General features: G+C 52.3%; 1 protein-coding gene and 1 pseudogene across 1 annotated transcript; both read left to right on the forward strand.

Annotated features, from left to right (window-relative positions):
* The first annotated feature begins 1,821 nt into the window (after positions 1 to 1,821).
* On the forward strand, positions 1,822 to 20,513 carry F10 (coagulation factor X). The gene is made up of 8 exons (XM_060129095.1): positions 1,822 to 1,891; positions 3,709 to 3,869; positions 12,293 to 12,317; positions 13,286 to 13,399; positions 14,732 to 14,863; positions 16,732 to 16,973; positions 18,951 to 19,068; positions 19,866 to 20,513. The coding sequence occupies exons 1-8, from the start codon at positions 1,822 to 1,824 to the stop codon at positions 20,444 to 20,446; spliced, it is 1,443 nt and encodes a 480-aa protein (XP_059985078.1). The 3' UTR covers positions 20,447 to 20,513.
* LOC132508981 (lysine--tRNA ligase-like) lies at positions 5,256 to 5,863 on the forward strand (annotated as a pseudogene).

The raw sequence follows: 20,513 nt of genomic DNA on the forward strand, positions 1-20,513 counted from the left end.
CAGGTGATGGGCACACAGGCCTCATGTTGGGAAGAATGAGGAACCAGGGACCAGGGAGGGGAGCGCCTGACCCCACCTGAAGCCAGCCAGGCGGGCAAGGCCACCCCGGCGGGCGCCCACCTCCTCAGGACTCGCCCGTCCCGGCCTGGGATGCTGTGCTTAAAGTGCCAGACGTGCTCTGGCGGACAGTCCAGCCTGTTGAGTAACCAGGGCTCTGCAAGCCTGGCCACGTGCTCACCATCTGAGCCTTTACAGAAGCACTTTGCTGCCCCATCAGGTGGTGGTTTCTGGGGTTCTCGCCGGGCACACGTCGAGAGCTCCGACCTTGGGCCAGACCTCCTGGGGTGGCTCTGGCCCCCTCAGAGGCACCACCAACCCTCTCCGCCCCTCGTTTCGTCTACAAGATGAGGCCCGCTGCCATGCTTGTCATGAGGATGAAACTGGTACAGGTAAAATGAGGCACTGGGAGGACAGGCCACCTGGCCAAGGCCAGGAAAGCCGATATGCAAATGTCCAGGTGCCCCCAGCTCACAGCTCAGGCTGCAGACACTCGAGGAATTCTGCAACCAAAATGCCCGAGGTCTCCGGAGGCCCTGAGCCCAGTGGGCCTCTTGTTTCTTCCTGGAAATGAAAACTGGCTGGACTCCTCTTCCTGGGAAGAAAAGGGGATGTGGGGTTCAAGGGGCCAAGCCAGGAGCCCACTCAGACCCACAGGGGTTCAGCAGGTCGTGGGTGGGCTGCTGGCTCTGCCCTGCTTTCCCCGGCCTCACTGCTGTGGTGGGCGCAGTGCCAGGCCACGCCACAGTGCATCACCCGCATGGACCATCTCCCCTCGCCAGGCGCGCGGAATCCAGTCTCGCCCCACACGCCCAGCAGTGCAGAGACAGGGCAGCACAGAGATCAGGCGAGCCAGGCCCAGGGACCAGGCTCTGCACATCACACTGACCACCCTGCGAAAGACCAGCCTGGCCTGGGCGCCCAGCAGGAGCGTTCTGGGACATCACCGATTCGTTCAGGCCACTGGCGTTTACTGGCCACCTACTGTGTACCAGACGTGCCTCTCCGTGCTGGACAGAGCAGCGAACAAGCCACCAGGGTGTCATATGCGGGAAGCATCAGGTGTGCTCGGCGCGTGGGACACAGCACAGCCCCCTCATCTCCCAGCACAAGCACTCGCCCCACCAGCAGTTCCCAGGCCTCTTCCTCCAGAGCCTGGACTCTGCTGCAGAGCCCCGGTCAGCTGAGAAGCTCGGGCCATGTCCCACACCTGCCACTCCAGGGAGGGGAGGTTCCTGGCTGGCAGATCGGCCCAGGGGCCCGTGTGGTACGCACACCCCCCACCCAGCGTGGGCAGAACGCCCCGGGTCCTAACCGCGCGTCCACCACACACGGCCACGGACTAACGCTCCACCTCTCTCTAAACCTGTCCTAGAGAAAAGATGGGCAAATGATACTTGGCTTTTATCGTGGTTGTGAGAACAAAAACAGAGCTAACATAAATGTCTGAAAACTATACAATGACGTTTTTTTCTCTCTCAGAACAAAGAGCTCCTGTGCCCACAGCAGGCCCCCCGGACACGGTTCCTGACAAGGACCGTTGGGCCAGGACCTCCCCACGCTACACAGGCCAGGGGGACCATGCCCTCAGTGCAGTCGCCTGCCCCTACCCTCCCCCCGCCTCCCCTGCCACCGGGCAGGCCCAGGCTCCAATCAGGAGGCTGAGATAAACAGCAGGACACCCAGCCACCCTCCGGCCAGGGGGAGTGAACCTTGCTCCAGAGGCCTGTCACAGCGGGGACGAGCGCTGTCCTCGGCCGCACCATGGCGGGCGGGCTGTGCCTCTTCCTTCTCGGCGCCTCCCTGGCTGGCCTCCTGCTGCCGGGGGCAAGTGGTAAGTGCCCCTCACCCTGCAGACTGCAGGGGTGGCCCTGGGGAGGAGGAGGGCGAGGGGTCAGGGCGATGCCCCGGAACTTCCACAGTGTGGAGAGTGGGTGCCCATCCCCTGTGGGAGGCTGGCACGAGGGCCTGGCGGGGTGGTTCCAGCCAGGCGTATCTTAGGGCCAGGTGTGCCTCCCTGTGGGTGGAGAGTCAGACAGCAGATCACAGATCACAAAGACAGAAACATGGGCAGAGAAGGAGGGAGAGAGACAGAGCCAGAGACGGAGGGAGATGGGGGGGGGCAGTGGCAGAGACAGAGAGAAGCCCCCTTCCTCTGCCGGAGCAAACTGCGAGCACAGAGGCTAGGGGCTCACAGGCAGAGAGGAGCTTCCATGGCAGGGAAGAGGATGACAGCCAGTGCCACCACCCACAGGCTGGTTCCGCCAGGGGGCTCTAGGCTTTCTGGGACTCCAGACCTGGCCAAGAGAGGAAGCCAGAAAGGACAGAGCAGAGTGGAGGCAGCCCCGGGGGCCTGTCTGCATGTTTGCACTCTGGGTGACGTGGAAGTTCAGGGGCCCAGGCGCGTGGGAGAAGGAAAGGGTGAAAAGTGAGAAAGAGAAACAACAAACCAAACAGGAGCGGGGGTGGGGGGGGCGGGGACCAGGTAGGGGAAGGAGGGAGGGGAGGAATGGGTGTGTGGCTTGTATTTCAAAGCAAGCGGTCCCTGGAGGAGCAGATGTTTGGAGTAATGGAGGATGGGCCCACACAGAACAAACGTGGGCCTGGCCTTGCCGGGAAAACATAGGTGTCACTAAAAGAAATGGGGAATTTGGAAGGGAAGGTAATTTGAGGTAGGATCGAGTGCACACTCGGAGTTCTAGACACTCTTTAAAACAACCCTAAGAAGGAGGTATCTCGTTCCCACTTGCCAGTATTCAGCAGTAGGTGACCAAGATGCATTTGCCACTCAAGACAGTTCGATTCCGCAGCCCTGTTTTTTAGTTTCGGACATGGGGAGTCTGGAGCTCTGATGTGAGGGCAGACATCCATCGCTGTGAGAGAGCTGAAAACACAGAGCTCACGATGGAAGTTGGGACTAGAAATACCAACTTGGAGAGTCATCTTCCTTATGGTGAGACTCTCAATTCCCCAGCAGAAAAGAGGCAGAGAGCTGGGCAGAGCGCCAAGAAAAGGACCTGAGGGCCTCCCACAGCACAGTGAAAAGGGGAAGAGGAGTGGGTGAGACCGGGGAGACCCAGGCAGCTCGGAAGGGACTACTGAGGGGAGAGGGGAGAGATCCCTGATGGGGGAGATCTCTGAGCCAGCACACTTGAACTGGCAGATCAATTTAGTGGGCTTTTTTTTTTTTAATGAGACAGGAAAGAAGTAGAAAATTTTGTCACAAGTACTATTTTGTAGAAAATAATAGTAAGCACTATTTCTTGAAACTTTTGTTTTACTCTTGTGTACGTGTGTCCTGGGACTTGAAACAAATCATACTTCTAATTGTAGATCGTGCAAAACCGTGTCACCTCCCCACCTAACGCAGAGCTGAGACCTTGAAGGGTGGGGAGGGGGCGCGGAGGGGAACAGCTGAGCCACAGAACGGAGTGGAGGGCCGGGGGAGGCAAGAGGGACCGAAGGGCGAGTTCCAGAAGGAGGGCTCGGGTCTCAGCGCGGGGCCGGGTGTGCGCGTGCAGGACAGGGCAGGTCAGTGGTGGGCACGCAGGCCCAGGGCAGGCGTCTGACCCGTCACTCGCGGGGGCGGGGGTGGCCCGGGGACGGGACCGCATGTGGGCGAGCACGTGACAGCCGCGTTCCCCACCACAGTGTTCCTGCCCCGGGACCAGGCCCACAGCGTCCTGCAGAGAGTCCGCAGGGCCAACTCGTTTTGGGAGGAGGTGAAGAAGGGAAACCTGGAAAGGGAGTGCCTAGAGGAGGCCTGCTCGTATGAGGAGGCCCGCGAGGTCTTCGAAGACACGGAGAAGACGGTAAGGGGCGGCGCGGCCAGGACGCACTTACAGGGCTGCGGGGGCTTCTGAAGCGCTGTCAGGTCCACCTTAAAACTCAAAATGTTTATCTAAGAACGCGCTGTCGGCCTCGGCAGTGCACAAGGACCCCAGGCCCCGGCTTTTCGCCCAGACACTCAGCCGCCGCCATACTAGCCAACGGGTTCTGGTCCTGAGACCGCAGGGTGGGTCGGTGCGCAGGCGCAGGACGAACGCGGCGTCGAGGCCCCGTTCCGTGCCTGCGCGGCGGCGGCGGCGCGAAAGCACCCGCCCCTCCCCCGGAAGAGGTGGGGCCTCCGATGCTGCCCCGGAAGTCCCTGAGGTCCGTTAGCCACCTCGCGTCGTGCTGTCGTGTGGCGCTTTGCGTCAGGCCGTGGGGCGGCTGCGGGGCAGGGGCCGAGGTGGAGGTGGACGGCCGCGAGCCAAAACTGAGCAACCGAGAGCTGAAGACGCCTGAAGGCTGAGGAGAAAGTGGCGGAGAAGGAGGCCAAGCAGGAGCCCACGAGAGACAGCCTGGCCGCAGATGGCGGACCTGTCCACACCTCGGACAGCGGGCCCATCCACACCACAGGCCCGCAGTGGAGCGTCCAGCGGAGTCTGGGCCCTGGGGGACCCGTGCCACACAGGCTCGTGTAGACTCCCGCCTGCTCGCGGCAGCCTGGACGCCCCCGGCCTGGCTCACCTTAAAGGTGGCAGAAGAGCTGTGCCCTTGGAGGACAGGTCCAGTTGCAAGTCATGGCTGAGTGGAGAAGTGTTAAGTCGGAAGAAGAATTTACTCAAGTCTATAGCAGACTGCCTTGTGGAGTCCAGAGAAGCCTGGGAAAACCGAGGAGCAGAGCCGAGAGTCCCTCAGCTCCACAGACTCGCATTACTGTCTTCTTGCTTCCATGGGCACCGCATCCCCCTTTGGCCGAAAGGTGAGGAAAGGCGGTATCATCGGAGATTCTGACTCCAGCCAGAGGGACTCTGTGAGGAAGAAGTGTATCCCACACGCCAAGATGATCACGTGTAGAATAAGTTTCTTGGAAGAGTTGGGGTTCCTAGATGAACTTCCCATGCTGAATGCCGCCTCACGGGGAGCTGTGACCAAGCTTTCCATCACCTAGCACGGCAACTTGGACATGAACCACGTGTAAGAACTGCTCCAGAACTCCAACTGTAAAATGCTGGTAGTTGGTGGCATTGACTGCATTTGTGATGTTGGATGCCAGTTCCAGACGGTTTGACTCGAACTCACCACTCGTGAGTTTTACCTGGCCGATTATGATCTCGTGAAATCATGGATATCATATCAGGGATGCTGAACATGTTATGGGCAGTTACAAGACCACCCACCATCCAGTCAGCCCAGCAGGCCAAACCCATGAGATGGACTCCACCCCACCCTTCTGGAGAATGAGCACAATAGAAGGGCTCAAGAAAAACCTGGGAGTGAAGCTGCCGGAAACTAACCTCTTCAGAACAGAAGAGACCGAAAAAATTATTGATCACATCTGTGTCGCAAAAACTGCTGAATGTCCTCCGCCTCAGACCACAGGTAGACTCCTTGCTGAGCTTGTCAGAGTCTCTGAAAGTGGCTTGCAGCAGCGACCCACTCATCGGTGATCGCCCACAGATAACGGCCAGACAGACTGCTCTGGGTCTCACTGAGCAGGTTGAGTTACTTGTCATGAGGAGGGAAGTGTGCAGTGCTTACACTGGGTTAAATAGTCCCATACAGCAGCCAGAGGCTTTTAAACAACAGGCCAGAGCCACCAACGAGGATGATGTTCATAGATGAAAACTTCTGTACCGCCTGGAATCCAGGCTGCCCCCCACCTGGCTGTGGCATGGACATTGGCTGCATCACCATGTTTCTCACAGCCTACGGTAACATCAAGGAGGTACTTCTGTTTCCTGCCATGAAACCTGAAGGTAAGGAGAATGTGGCAACCACTGATACATTGAAAAGCACAATAGTTGGCACTTCTGTCTAGAAAATAATAATTGGTAAGTTGTATGACTCAGACATCTTTGCATTCCTGCAAAAGGTCAAGGTCTGCAAGGGAATTCTTGTGTTGCTATCCATTTGACTACCGTGGTTCATTTCAGCCACCAGAAGAGAGAAGAGGAATTAAGAATTCATTTTTACTCCTTGTTACCAAGTGAACGATTTCTCTCTTTTAAAAAGTTATTCATAATTTCAGGAACTGTTTTTATTTTTAACTGTTCCTTTAATTCACATACACTTAACAGTTTTTTAGATTATAAAAATAATTGTAGTGCCAAGTTCATGTTCTGCCTTTTTCCTCAGCATCATTTCCCAAACACTCTGCCTTACTTCCTTAGAACTACCGTACTTATAATTTTAAAGAGCTAAGTTGTTTGTTTGTTTTGGCCATGCTGCACAGCTTGTGGGATCTTAGTTCCCCAAACAGGGCTTGAACCCACGCACTCAGCAGTGAAAGTTCAGAGTCCTAACCACCAGACTGCCAGGGAATTCTCTAAATAATTCACGTGTCAAAGAAGAAGTCTCAAGGGAAGCTAGAAAATACTTTCAGGACTTCCCTGGTGGCGCAGTGGTAAAGAATCCACCTTTCAGTGCAGGGGACGTGGGTTTGATCCCTGGTTGGGGAACTAAGGTCCCTACGCTATGGGCCAGCTAAGCCCATGCGCCTCAACTACTGAGCCCACGCGCCTCAACTAGAGAGCCCACGTGCTGTAAACTACAGAGCCCACATGCTCTGGAGCCCGTGCGCCACAACTAGAGAGAGAAAACCCACATGACACAACTAGAGAGAAGCCCGTGCACCGCAACAAAAGATCCCGCGTGCTGTGACAAGGATGCCGCAAGTAAGACCCGACACAGCCAAAAATAAAAATATATATAAATAAATTTTTTGAAAAAAGAAAAGAAAATACTCTCAGCTGAACAAAAATGAATACATAACATACAAAATCTCGTGGGATGCAGCTAAACAGTGCTTATCGGGAAATTTATAGCATGAAATGTTTTTATAGGAAAAGAAGTTTTCAAATTGATAATCTAAGCTTCCACCTTAAGACACACACACACAAAAAGGCAAAATAAACCCAAAAGAGGAGAAATCAATAAAATTGAAGAAATAATTTGAAATAATAGAGAAAATCAGTAAAACTGATAAGATTTAACAAGATTGACAAAAAAGAGCACATGAATTGTATCAGGAATGAAAGAAGAGATATTACTACAGACCCTGCATATGTTAAAAGGATAATAAGAGAATACTATGAACAACTCCATGCACAAATTTGGATGGAATTTTACAATTTGGATGAAATGGACCAATTCCTCAAAACCATGAACTATCAAAACACGTAGTACGACAGAGATATCTGCAAATTCAACTTCTTAGTTAAAAACCTTCTGTAAAGGAAATGTCCAGGTCCAGACTGTGTCACTGGTGAGTTTTACCAAACATTTATAGAAGAAATAACACCAATTCTGTGTAATCTCTTCTAGAAACGAAAAGGGAACACTTGTAAGTTTGTTTTCTATCAGCATTACCCTGATGCCAAAACCCACAAAAACAGAAGAAAGAGAAAAAGAGGGAAGGAGGGAGGGAGGAAGGTAGAAAGAAAGCAAGCTATATAACAACATTTCTCATGAACCTCTTATAAATATTCTCAACAAATGATTAGCAAATTGAATAAAGCAATATATGTTAAAAAAAAAAAAAAAGAAGAATACACAATGACCAAGTGGGTTTATCTGGGGTACACAAGGCTGGCTCAGTATTTGAAAATCAATAGTGTAATCCACCAGTTTAAAGAAGAAAAATCCACATAATCATATCAACTGATAGAGAAAAAGCACCTGAAAAGATTCAACATCCATTCATGATAAAAAACCTTTCAGTGATTTCCCTGGTGGTCCAGTGAGTAAGACTCTGTGCTCCCAATGCAGGGGGCAGGGGTTTGATCCCTGGTAGGGTTATGAGATCCTGCACGCATGCTGCAACTAAAAGATCCCGCATGCCGCAGCGAAGACCCAGAGCAGCCAGAAATAAATATTTTTAAATAAGTAAATAAAACAATTATTAAAAAAAAACCTTTCAGCAAACTACAATTAAAAGGGAACTTCTTCAACATGATAAAGATTATTAACAAGGAACCTACAGCTGATATCGTGGTGAAAACTGAATGCTTGCCCTCTAATACTGGGAAAAAGGCAAGGATGTCCAGTTCTAATACACCCAATTCAGCATTGTACTGGAAACCCTAGCCATAAGGAAGGTTTAACAATAAGCCAAGATAAAGAAATGAAACTCCCTATTTGCAAGTAACATGATTATCTACATAGAAAATCCCATGGAATCTGGAAAAAATACTCCTAAAATGTATGTGTCTAGCAAGGTCACAGAATACAAGGTCAGCACACAAATATTAATTGTATTTCTGTGTAGTAGTAATGTGTAGTTAGAAACAAACAAATAATTAATGCCACTTACTGTTGCTCCAAAGAAAAATATCTATGTGTAAATCTAATAAAACATGTGCACGACCTGTATGCTGAAATCTGCAAAATGCTAACGAAAGGAAGAGGACCTACATGAATAGACATAGAATGTTCATGGTTTGAAAGACTTAACATATTAAAATATTGACTCTTCCCTATTTGATATATAGATTTAATGCAGTGCCAAACTTCCATCAGATAAAGACAAGTTGATTCAATATTTGTAATATGGAAAAACAAAGGAATTAGAATAGCTAAAACAATTTTGAGAAAGAAGATAAAATTGGAGGAATCACACTGCCTGATTTAAAGACTTACTGTAAATCTACATTAATCACAGAGATAAGGGACTTGCTTGGTGGCGCAGTGGTTAAGAGTCCGCCTGCCAGTGCAGGGGACACAGGTTCAATCCCTGGTCCCAGATGATCCCACATGCCGTGGAGCAACTAAGCCCGTGCACCACAACTACTGAGCCCAAGTGCTGCAACTAGCCCGCGTGCCTAGAGTCCATGCGCCGCAACAAGAGAAGCCACTGCAGTGAGAAGCCCATGCACCTCAACGAAGAGTAGCCCCTGCTCGCCACAACTAGAGAAAGCCCGCGCACAGCAATGAAGACCCAACGCAGCCATAAATAAATTAAAAAATAAAATCGTAGCGATACTGATGTGTGCTGTTGGTAAAGGGAGAAACACATAGATCAAAAGAACAGAATAGAAAGTCCATAAATAGACCCATGCAAATATGGCCAGTTGATTTTTTTTTTAATATTTATTTATTTAGGCTGTGCCGGGTCTTATTGCAGCACGTGGGATCTTCATTGCCACATGCGGGATCTTTAGTTGCGGTATGCATGCGGGATCTTTAGTTGTGGCATGCATGCGGGATCTAGTTCCCCTACCAGGGATCAAACCTGAGCCCCCTGCATTGGGAGCACAGAGTCTTACCCACTGGACCACTGGGGAAGTCCTTGGCCAATTGATTTTGACAAAGGTGCATAAGCATTTCAATAGAAAAAGAATTCTCTTTTTCAATAAATGGTATTGGAATAATTCTACATCTATATGCAAAAAAAGGTCAGCTTTGACCTAAACGTCACAACTATACAAATATCTCAAAATGGACCATATAGCTCTAAAGATAAAACAGGAAACTTTTAGGAGAAAATTTTCATGACACAAAGTTAAGTTAGGCAAAAATTCTTAGACGTGACACCAAAAGCATAATCCATAAAAAGTATATAGATAAATTAGACTTATTCTAAATTTAAAACTTTTGCTCTGTGAAAAACATTAAGAGAATGAAAATACAAGCTATTGACTAAGAAAATATTTGCAAATCACATATCTGCCAAAAGTTTTGTGGTCAGAATATAAAGAACTCTCACAAGTCAACAGAAGAAAATAAACAACCCAATTAAATACAGTGAGCAAAAGATTTGAACAGACACTTCACCAAAGAGGATACATGGATGGCAAATAAGCATGCGAGAAGATATTCAACATTATTAGCCATTACAGAAATGCAGATTAAAACCACGATGAGGGGCTTCCCTGGGTCCAGTGGTTAAGACTCCATGCTTCCACTGCAGGGGGCATGAGTTCGATCCCTGGCCAAGGAACTGAGGTCCCACGTGCCGCAAGGTGCGCCCCCCCCCCAAAACAAAACAAAACACAATGAGATGCCACTACACACCTAGAATAAAAACCAAGTGCTGGTGAAGATGTGGAGCGACCACAGCTCATACACTGCTGTGGGCACGCAAAACGGTACAGCCAGTCTGAAAAGCAGTTTGACAGTTTCATATAAAGTTACCATGTGACTCAGCAATCCCATTCTTGGGTATTTACTGTGGAGAATTGAAGACTTTTTCAACAAAACCTGTACATAAATGTTTATAGCAACTCTATTCATAATTGCCGAAAACTAGAAATAGTACAGATGTCCTTTGTTGGGTGAATGGATAAACAAAGCGTGGTACGCCACACAGTGGAACACTGCTCATCAGTAAAAGAGCACAAACATCGACATGCACAGTAACTCGAATGAATTTCAGTTTCAGAGGCACTATGCTGAGTGAAGGAAGCTAGTTTCACAAGGTTATATCACGTATGAGTCCATTTACAGGACATTCTCAAGAAGTCATGACTGTAGTGACGCAGAGCAGACTCGTGCTGGGCATTCGGAGCGGGGGTGGCCAGTGGCTGGCAAGGTTGGGGGAGATGGAGCTGTTCTGTGTCTCGGTTGTGGCGGTGATTATACAAATCTATACATGTGTTGGCTTTTATAGAATTGTACACCAAAAAAAGTTTTACTGTGCGATAAATTTTTAAATAAAAAATTTAAAAGTGTAGTCATTTCTTAGGCCTTCTGTAACAAAGCACCCCAAATTGGGTGTCTCAAAACAACAGAAATTTACTCTCTCACAGTTCTGGAGACCACAAGTCGAAACCAAAGTGTCACCAGGCTTGGTTCCTTCTGGAAGGTCTGAGGGAGGATCTGTTCCATCCTCTCGCCCAGCTTCTGGGGGCGACCAGCAGCCCTTGCTGTTCCTTGGCCGGTAGATACATCACGCCACTCTCTGCCTGCACCTTCACACAGCCTTCTCTCTGTGTGGCCTGTGTGATATTTTATGTCTCTTATAAGGACACTCTCATTGATTGGGGGTCCACTCTAATCCAGTACGAGCTGTTCTCGATCCATAACTTAATTACATCTGCAAAGACCCTCTTTCCATTAAGGTCAGATTCTGAGGTTGCACCTAAGTTGGGGCCGGGGAGTAGGGGAGACACTAATTAACCTACTATAGATAGAAAAAACTTGTTTTAAGACTACGAACATTTCTTTTCAGTGTTACATAGGCTCTTGATGCCCTATTTTAAGCTAATTACCAATTATCTTTGTTTTCAAGTATCATAATGATTATTCTCCAAGCATCTGATCGTGTTTTGAATCTTGACCCAGGTATCTTAATGTAAAACCACTTATTGATTGGCTTGGGGGTAGCAAATAGAGCAAACCATTTTTGGTACAATCCGTTTCTTGGTAATTAATTTGAAAATAAATTTTCAATATTTAACAAAGTTGTGCAATTAAGATGATCGAGCATGGCATCTGGGAAACATTTTGTAATATTAAATGATTCATGTTAATCTTAAATTGATATACATGTAGGTCTAGATGTAATATGTGTGAAGTATAACACTGATTCTTCATATAAAAGCTTGGATATAGGTATTGATTTAAGAGATAGTAAAAAATTATATGATAATGTTGTATATGATGAAATTTAAACATTCTGTCTTAGAATTACAATTATTTGTCATTATGAATTTGTTACAGTGTTTGCATGTGATACATAAAGTGTACAGTTTGCTTCTGAATCTAAGCAATCACTTTAGAGATTTTACTTCAGTTGCTGTTGTCTCAGCACAGTTTCTCCAAACTGAGATTAGTGAAAAACAAACAAATAAAACCTATATAGAAACTTCTGTGGTTCAAGAAAAGTAATCCAATTTCGAATTACTTAACAGTTGAAGCAAATAATGTGAAAATCTTGATTGTGATCATATCGTTAGTGATTTTGCTAGGATGAAAGTTAGAAAAGTACATTTAATATTACAAAATGTTTCCCAGATGCCATGTTCAACTGTGTGAGCAGGCAAGAAAATGGACGCTAGGCCGTATTGGGGTATGATCATTTATTACACAAACATGTATTAAAAAAAAAGATGAATGAAGCCACAGCTTTACAAATGCAGGGGATCTGAAAACATTTCCCCTTCAGGTTGAATAGTTCTAGGGCATTTTGTTCCAGAAAATGACCTCTGTCTGGGAAATAGCCTATTCGCTTGAGTTACTAGATTGTCGCTGTTATTGGTGTAAAATGTCTCTTTTCCATAATGCATTTAAAATTTTTTTTCCCTTTTAGAATGAATTCTGGAATATATACAAAGGTGAGATATTTTCTGTTTCAGTCTTGAGTGAGAGGGGTTCATCAGGGTATTTAAATCGGGAGAGATTGTATTCAAACTTTGAAGATTTTCCTGAATTTCCTTTCTGCTCCTGTTTAAGTTTTACTTATTTAAGACTTTTCCCCTCTGAGTGTTTCCATAATAGTGATCATAAAATAGTTTTTTATAGTAGCTTTATACTAATTCTAGTTTTGTTACTTATATACATTTAAATCGGTTCATTCCCATTTGAGGATACCAAATTCCATGATAATTTTTTTAAACCCAAGTATACTAGGTAGAAACAGAACATAAGAGTCTGAAACACTGGGTCCTCTCATAAGGTAACCACGTTGATTTAATGCTTATAGCGTCTAAAATGGTATTTATCATAACTAATGTTTTCATTCTGGTAATAGTATTCAGGTTTCTCAAAATGACAACTGGACCTGTCTCTAAATTGTATTGTACAAATGCCCCAAGAAATGTGAAGTCCCATGTTAGTGCTGTACAGGAACTTTTCCTTCTCCTTTTACACCCAAACCATTGGAAATAGGAACCGTCTTGTCGATGCCCAGCCCAGAAACAAGTGTCCAGCAATCACTTATCCTCCCTCCTTCCAGCTGACCCCATGTGGTCACCAGCACAGGGCTCCGCTCCGTGATGGAAAAAAGTTGTCAGTGATTGTAAAAACACGGTCAGAGGTCTCAGCAAAAATTGGAAAACTCAGTCAGCAATCCAGCTAGATAGAGGCATCACGTGCACGTAGCCACAAAGCTGGGGCGGGGGGGGGGGCGGGGGGGGCAGTGGTAACGAAGTCCAGACAGGACAGCTTGTTTACAGGAAAACAGGAAGAATCCCAGGTTCATTCAAGTTAGCTGAGAACTGGGCACCAGAATCGACCAGCAAAATCGTTTCCACGATGAGGGGAATTGCCTGCAAGCTGTGGTTTCCAAATGTTTTCTGCGCAGATGGTGACCAGTGTGAAAGCCGTCCTTGCCTGAATCAGGGCATATGTAAAGATGGCCTCGGGGAATACACATGCACCTGTTTGGAAGGATTTGAAGGCCAAAACTGTGAATTACGTGAGTTCCTCTTCTTGGTGGACCTTCAGGTCAGAGCCCCCTGCCGAGGCCAGGTGGGAATGCGGGAAGAAGCTAGAGGCCCAGGGAAACCGTCTCTGGTCACGTGGGCTTCAGCCTGTGCTCCGTGAGGCTGTGCCGCTGCAGGCAGTGGAACACGAGTCAGAGTCCCCAGTGTGGAGGACGGGATACCGGGCACTCCTCTGCCCCTCTGAGGAGCGGCTGTGGAACGAACGTTCCCGAAGGGTGGGGCCCCTTCACCTGGAAACGAGAACCGACGTTTCTTTCCTCGGAGGAGGATGTTTCTCCTGCTTGTCAGGATCCTGGAAATTCGTGCGAATGTCAGTGCTGAATGATCGGGATTGTCCAATTATATAACATTATTATATAAACATTTGGTACAATTAATTCTGCATGGAAAAATCACTGAGTTTTCCTAATACAGTGATTAACTTTTAATAAAAATTAGGTTAGAATTAGGCCAGTTTCTCCCTGAGGAGAAAAATTCAAGCTTTTTTAATTTCTTAATCTTTAATCTTCAGAGCATGCTTTTCGATTGGATACTTCTGAGTTTTCCCCAGTGGGAGTATCAGTCGGGCACCCTTCCATCCACCGTCCAGAGCAGCTTCCCCAAATACCGTTCTGCTGACGCTGGGGCTGTCAGGAATGTTTTCTAAAATTTCTTCAATGTTTGCCCCGTAACTAGTCTTTCATCAAAACCCAGTGGCGAAATGTAAAGTCAGCTGCCAGGCGGCATGACTGATGAGTCTGGGGTCTGATGTCCGGTGCACGTTGGCACGGTCCGGCGGTGAGGGCCCCTGTGCCCGGCGCCTCGCGGGACCTGGACAGCTCTCCTGGGGGCTGGGTGGTCTCCACCCCTTTACAAGGGACGCGACAGGCCGTGCGTGGGGTTTAAATAGCGTGCCCAAATCGCACAGCTGGAGACCGACGGCCAACTGGGAGCCGGCCTGAGTCCGGGACGTGGCTACCACCCCTCCTTCCCGCCGCACGGGAGCCAGACCCCCGTCTGGGGACGGACCCCGCTGCTTTATGCCGCGGGGGACTGAGGCCTCAGAGTGGACGCCGTGGTCTACTCTCGGCTCGGCCTGAGCTCCCACCTCGCTGACCAGCGCCGCCACGCCCTTCTTAGGGCTGAACTTGAGACCCTCCAGCCTCCAGGCCTTCCCTGGGCTTGTGTGGGCTCCCTGGCCCCCGGGGCCCCGCGTGGGCGGGGGAGGGGCCTGCCCGGGGCGCCGGCTGGTGGGCACCGTGGCACCGGCGAGTGACGGCACGTCCCTGGCGGGCCGCACCCTCAGCTTCCCGGCTCTTCCGCAGCCACGCGTGAGCTCTGCAGCCTGGACAACGGGGGCTGCGACCAGTTCTGCAGGGAGGAGCGGAGCGCGGTGCTGTGCTCGTGCGCCAGCGGGTACGACCTGGGCGACGACGGCAAGTCCTGCGTCTCCACAGGTAGGAGGGGCGCAGGCTGGGCTCCCGGTGGGGCTCGTGGTTTGGAGACAGACCCACTGTTTCTGTGAACCGCGCGAGAAACGGGCCAGTGCCGTCAGCTCTCTTGGGCGCACGTGGAGCGTGAGGGTAACGCGTGGAGGTCTCTTTGCCCAGTGCCCGGCTTGCAGCGAATCCCAAGTGGCCACTTCGCAGCTGCCACGATGGCGTCCCCGTCCCTCTCGGAAGGGCGGGGGCTTGGGAGGCTGGAGTTTCAAGGGCCGGAGCCGTGGGCCGGCCGAGGAGCCGGGGAGGGGGGGCAGGGGCCAGAAGGGGAACCCAGGGCCCTCCAGCACCGTTTTGGGTTGTGTGGGTCCCGATGTTAACAGAAGATTTTTTCCGTGATAAAAGCCAGATGCCATGCATCTGGCCCAGAAGCTCACGGAGGGCTGAGTGAGGGCCTGGGTTCTGGGGGTCCTGGTGGTGGGAGAGGCCCCGTCTCACACCCCATGGGGAGTCCTGCCTGACCGGGACTCCTCTGGTGTGGGGCGGGGGCCGGCCGTGCCCCTCTCAACTCGGGCTCCTTCTTGGGGTGACCCCAGCTCCTCCCCCAGCAGGCCCCAGCTGGCCCGCAGCCTTGGCATTACCTGGGGTGGTGAGGAATGCAGAGTCCCGGGCCCACTGTAGAGGTGGGCATATTCCAGGGCAGTGGCAATTGTGTAAAATTAAATCTCTCAACAGGTAGAGGACAGTGAGATTTACATTTCTATTGGTAATGAGATTTTTTTTTTTTTTTTTTTTTTTTTTTTTACGGTACGCGGGCCTCTCACTGTTGTGGCCTCTCCCGTTGCGGAGCACAGGCTCCGGACGCGCAGGCTCAGCGGTCATGGCTCACGGGCCCAGCTGCTCCGCGGCATGTGGGATCTTCCTGGACCGGGGTACAAACCCGTGTCCCCTGCATTGGCAGGTGGACTCTCAACCACTGTGCCACCAGGGAAGCCCCCCCCAAAAATATTTTAATTGAAGTTGTTGCTTGTCATGCTTGCAAAATTTTTTTAATTCCAGGAATAATTACAGATCAATTTAAAATAAAGTTTGATGTTTGAAAATAAAATCAGGTAAACTACTTCCTGGTGCAGAAAGTTCTGTTCTAAGTCATGGACGAGCTGATGCAGAACTTCAAGTGATCACAAATGTTAAGGCAGAGGCGGCTGGCGTGGGAAGAGCTCTCCTCCGCGAGGGAGCGAGCACACTCCCAGTGCACCCGCGGGCCCTGCGGGGCAAGTTCCACCAGGAACACACACGGGGGACGGCCTCAGATGTGCGGCCCCCAGCTCCCCTGCCTCTGTTCTGCTTCGCCCCCGCTCTGCCTCGGTTGCCTAGTTGGTAAGGATACGAAAGGGCGCTTTTCGGTCTTTCCTGGCCCCTCCCTTGCTTGGCGCTTGTAAGGGTCGCTGTCATCCTTCAGCTGTCCCTGACAAAGCTCCGCCTGCCATTCGTCCTGCCCAGAACACTTCTTTCTCTTCAGCGTTTCATTAGGAAATGTTTCCAACACACAGCGGGGCTAAGAGAACTTTGGGGCTTGAGCGCCCCAGCCCCCCGTCTGCCATCCTGGTCTCCATGTACCAGTCGTGTCCCCCGCAGCCCCACGGTCCTCCGTCCAGCCACAGCCACCCGACTTCCACAGGCGTCCCAGTAGACACAGAGCCCCTTACACGCGTCTGCACGCTGGCCGGCCAGAGGTCAGGGCTCCCACCCGCAGCCCAGCCCTAGCAGGACACAGGGCGCCCCACTCCCCCAGGGCCCGCTTCTCGGGCTCCTCCTCGGAGTGGCCTGCGTGGGCCCTGCAGGGAGGCCTCCGCGAGGCTGAGGCCCGACTGCTCTTCTTCCAGAGCCCTTCCCCTGCGGGAAGCTCACCCCGGGACGCGGCAGGCGGTCGGCCACCCACGGCAGCGGGGAGGCCCCCGAAGCAGGCGTGCCGGAGCAGTACGACCGCGGAGACCTGGGCCCCACCGAGAGCTCCCTCCACCTGCTGGGCCTCAATGGGACAGAGCCCAGCCCCAAGGAGGACGAGAGCCACCTGGTCCGGATAGTGGGCGGGAGGGACTGCGAAGACGGGGAGTGCCCCTGGCAGGTAACCGCGCGCAGCTCAGCGGCCGGTGAGCTGGGTGGGGGCTGCCCCGCCGGGCGCCCGGCCCACGCGGGCCCGCAGCAGACTTGAGTGGGCGGCGGCGGAAGGAGCCGAGGTCGAAGAGGCCGGGCCTCTGCCCTCTCTGCCCGGCCCCGCCTCCCGCCCAGGCAGAGAAGGGGCTCCAGCTCGGGCGGCAGCGGGGGGGTGGGGGGCGCAGGCGGAGGACGGCTCCCCTGAGGCCTCTGCTTGCTCTTTGGTTCGACGGGAGGCGGAAAGAGTTGCTCTCCCTGTTTCATTTCTAATTTGGTAGATTTTTTTTACCCAAACACCCAAGTCCTAATGAGGCAGACGGTACCTTAGCAAAAAGTATATCCATCTGTTTTCAAAGGTAAAAACTCACTGTTTGGTTGTTGATTTGGACTAAAGTTGCCAGACTTAGCAAATAAAAACACAGGTTTCCACTTAAATTTGAATTTCAGATAAACAATAAATAAGTTTTAATGTATGTCCCAAATATCACACGGGACACACACTGAAAATTATTTGCTATTTACTTGAGTCAGATTTAACTGGGGGCCTACCCAGAACCCTCACTTGGCCTTTAAGCGTCCAAAGCCAAAATGCCTTCTCCTGCAAGTAATATTCCCAGAGCTGCCGACAACCCTTAGGAATGACGTCAGCTGGCCCCCACCGGCTACAAGGCAGGTGTGCGTTTATCTGAATTATCACGAGCCTGAGCAAGGACACGCCAAAACCTAGTCACCATCCACCTGACCCGGAGAGTGTGTCGCGGGTCAGGGCTGCCTGGGTGTTGTGCGTGTGGGTCTGAAAGCGCCAGGGCCTCTTCTCTCACGTGTGGCATCACGACCTAGGAAGGGAGGTGAGCCCCCCCCCAAATCCCCACAATTCCAGTTGCTGCGTGAGAGGGCCAGGAACGTGGTACCCGTGGAGCATGTGAATTCCCACTGGGAAAGGAGGGCGGCTCCCCACAGGGCGGGGGCGGACACGGGGCTCTGAGGGGCTCGCATGGGGCTCTCCGGGGAGCGGACAGGAAGAGCCTCACGGGAGGGTCCCCAGACTTGGCCAGTTGCCTCATGTCCGTCTCCAGGAAGGACGGTCAGTGTCCCAAGTCTTAGGAAGACTGACCCTCCTCACTTGTCCCACAAGTGGGGTTATGAGTTGATAGATTATGCAAAAACAAAAACAAAACATCACGACTTCATGCCAGTCATGAACGTCCTCCAAAGTTCTTTTAGAACTTGACATTGTTGAGAGTTTCATTAACCTGCCCCCTCTCAACCCATGGCTGTTGCTTAGCGAGTCCCCAGAGAAGGGAAAGCAGAAAACGCTCTCTCGGCATCTGCCGGCCCAGCCCTTTGGGGAGAAGGAAAATAGGGGAAGGGTCTGTGCTCTCACTCGCCCAGTCAGCACCCCATCCCGGTGGAGTGTTCCCCGCCCCATGTCCTGTCAGGAGCAGCCATGTGGATCCCAGGAACCGGCCTTGAATGGTAGCACCCGCAGCCGCGGGAGGGGGTCCGGACGGTGGAAGCGTCCCCAGGCCCAGCGTAGCAAGTGTCTCGTCCAGAGCCTGGTGTCTGCCTGGTCTGGGGCCTAATTCACACCAGAGACAACAGACAGCAGTTCTTCTGCACATAGAGCTGCTGAGGGGCCTTCCGGAGCAGGGAAATACAGACGGGTAGGGGCTGGATCTGGGTGGGGAGAAGCCCCTCAGCCGTAGCGCTGGGCCCTCGGCAGGGCCGTGGGGTCCACGGTGGGCCCGCTCCAAGAACGGGCGGCGCTGGGCAGCACGGCCCCTGGGGGTGGGCGTGGGGCTGCGCTGGCCTGGTCCTCGTTCCAGCTCGAAGACCCCACGAGTCCTCCCGGGGGGCAGGCCCACTGTGGTGGGGAGATGGGGAGGAGGCTTGGGCTAACGGTCTCAAAGTCAGGCTCCACCTGGCACCTCTGGCCCTCCCATCGCAGGCTCTGCTCGTCAATGAGGAGAACGAGGGCTTCTGCGGGGGCACCATCCTGAGCGAGTTCTGCGTCCTCACCGCGGCCCACTGTCTTCTGCAGGCCAAGCGGTTCACAGTGAGGGTAGGTGAGTGCCGCTCACACCATGCGGGGCCCCCGGGTTTCAGAGGCACTAGGACTGACAGGCTGGCCGGAAACGCTAGTTCAAATACTGAGGTCCTGAGGGGGAGAAGGAGGCCGGGGGACGAGGGGCGCCCCTGCCCCCTGCACGCAGGGTCCGCCGTGCCCTCTCCTCCGGGAAGTCCCCCAGAGCCCCCAGCCGTCTGAGCAGCCGCCACCACTGCCCCACATTTGCATCTGGGGGACTATTTCCTAACGTCCCCCTTCTCACCACACCCTAGAGCTGCTCCACGACAGTCCAGGGCGAGCCACGTGCCCGAGCCACGGCTGTACTGTCTAGCTTCCTAGTTACCTTACGTCGTCTAGTTTTAAAGTCCACAGGTGATACTCATTTCGGTAACACACCTCATTACCCAGTATAGCCAAAGTAGTGTCAGTTTGACCTGTAATTGGCTTGTAAAGTCCTCTTGAGGTATTTTGAGTTAGTTTTTCATTCTGAGATTTGGCACTCATGGCACATGTGGGTTCTGCTCAGTGCCCACTTGGTCCCGTGGCTGGGGGCAGGTCCGGCAGGCCGGACCCGGTGCCCAGCCCCACCCGCGGGCAGACCAGGGGAGGGTGGCCGCTGCCCCCAGCGGGGAAGCCGTAGGCTGTCACACTGGCCTCGCTCTAGTCGCCTGTATTTCACATTTCCTAGTGACCACGTGCCAATCTCTAAGCAGAAAAAAAGTGGGACTGCTTTAAAGCGTCAGTGACGTGCAGGGCCTGGCGGCCCCCAGCTGACGGCCACATCCCCGTCCGCAGGCGACCGGGACACGGAGAAGGAGGAGGGCAACGAGATGGCACACGAGGTGGAGGTGACCGTGAAGCACAGCCGGTTCGTCAAGGAGACTTACGACTTCGACATCGCGGTGCTGCGGCTCAAGACGCCCATCAAGTTCCGCAGGAACGTGGCGCCCGCCTGCCTGCCGGAGAAGGACTGGGCCGAGGCCACGCTGCTGACCCAGAAGACGGGCGTCGTCAGCGGCTTCGGGCGCACGCACGAGCGGGGCCGCCTGTCGTCCACGCTCAAGATGCTGGAGGTGCCCTACGTGGACAGGACCACCTGCAAGCTGTCCAGCAGCTTCACCATCACCTCCAACATGTTCTGCGCCGGCTACGATGCGCAGCCCGAGGACGCCTGCCAGGGCGACAGCGGCGGCCCCCACGTCACCCGCTTCAGGGACACCTACTTCATCACTGGCATCGTCAGCTGGGGCGAAGGGTGCGCGCGGAAGGGGAAGTACGGCGTCTACACCAAGGTCACCAACTTCCTCAAGTGGATTGACAAGTCCATGAAAGCCGGGCTGGGGACAGGGGACAGGGGGGAGCCGCGCCCCCAGTGAAGCCCCCACTGCCCCTCGCAGCCCCTGCCTCTCCCTCCTCTCAGCACCGGGGCTCTGAGCCGGCCTC

Source organism: Lagenorhynchus albirostris, chromosome 18, assembly GCF_949774975.1.
Source record: "Lagenorhynchus albirostris chromosome 18, mLagAlb1.1, whole genome shotgun sequence".
NCBI classification, from domain to species: domain Eukaryota; kingdom Metazoa; phylum Chordata; class Mammalia; order Artiodactyla; family Delphinidae; genus Lagenorhynchus; species Lagenorhynchus albirostris.